An 878-nucleotide genomic window follows, 5' to 3' on the forward strand; every position below is an offset into this window, starting at 1 on the left:
GCCAGGCGCCCGCGAGCGCGTCCGCCTCGGCCTCGGCGAACAGGCCGGCCAGTCCCCAGTCCCCCAGCAGCGCGCCCAGGCTATCGCGGTGGTGCGCGTCCACGTCCCGCCAGGGCGTCACGCCCGGCTCAAAGCCGCGCGTGAAGGCGCCGTAGCTGGCGCGCCACTGCGCCGCGAAGCCGGCGGGCCAGGTCGTCGGGGTTGGGGGCTGTCGTGGGCTGGTCATGCCACCCGTCCCCGCGCCGCCATCGGTGGTGGCCAGGAGCTCGCGGGCGCGCGCCTGCAGGGCGGGCGGCAGGGTGGGAAAGGCCGGGGAGGCGACCTTGGCGGCCAGGGCGTGGGTGAGGGCGGCCTCGATCGAGGTGCGCCAGTCCACGACGGTGCCGAAGACGTCAAATGTCAGGGCCTTGATCTGCCCGCTGAGAGGGGCGGCGCCCTGTCCGGAGGCGCCGCCGCTGGGGTGTGCTTGGCTTTCGGCGGCCATGGCTGGCTGAGCCTTTGTGTTTTTTTTTTTTTATTATGGCCTGTTGCTTTTACGTCTAGATTTCGATTTCTTTCTTTTTCGGTTTTTGTATTTATGTGTTGGATATTGTCCTGCTGGCTGGTCCAAAAGCTTCGGCCCAAGGCTCGGCATGACGTACCGGCTTTGGCCGAGGGGTTTTTTGTTGGAGTAGAGACATTCATTCTCCCTCTCCCCCTTTCCTTACACGAGATGACTTTATAATCCGGTGCTTGATTACACCACTTCCCTTTTGCCTGCTTTATGCAGAAAACGTCCGCAGAATAAAAGTGCTTAGTTCCTTTAACCAACCTCCACGTAAAAATAATACTAGACAAATTGAGGACATTAATAAGAGGCCAGTCAACAGGAAACTATC

At 60.8% G+C, this 878-nt stretch overlaps 1 protein-coding gene across 1 annotated transcript; it reads right to left on the reverse strand.

Moving 5' to 3' along the window:
* Positions 1 to 128: 128 nt before the first annotated feature.
* On the reverse strand, positions 129 to 484 carry GGTG_14432 (hypothetical protein; the record flags this gene model as incomplete). The annotated part of the gene is made up of 2 exons (XM_009232357.1): positions 129 to 166; positions 232 to 484. 2 exons carry the CDS (start codon positions 482 to 484, stop codon positions 129 to 131), a joined length of 291 nt encoding a protein of 96 aa, XP_009230621.1.
* Between the last annotated feature and the right edge of the window lie 394 nt (positions 485 to 878).

The sequence above is a fragment of the Gaeumannomyces tritici genome, assembly GCF_000145635.1.
Source record: "Gaeumannomyces tritici R3-111a-1 unplaced genomic scaffold supercont2.424, whole genome shotgun sequence".
Taxonomy (NCBI): Eukaryota; Fungi; Ascomycota; class Sordariomycetes; order Magnaporthales; family Magnaporthaceae; genus Gaeumannomyces; species Gaeumannomyces tritici.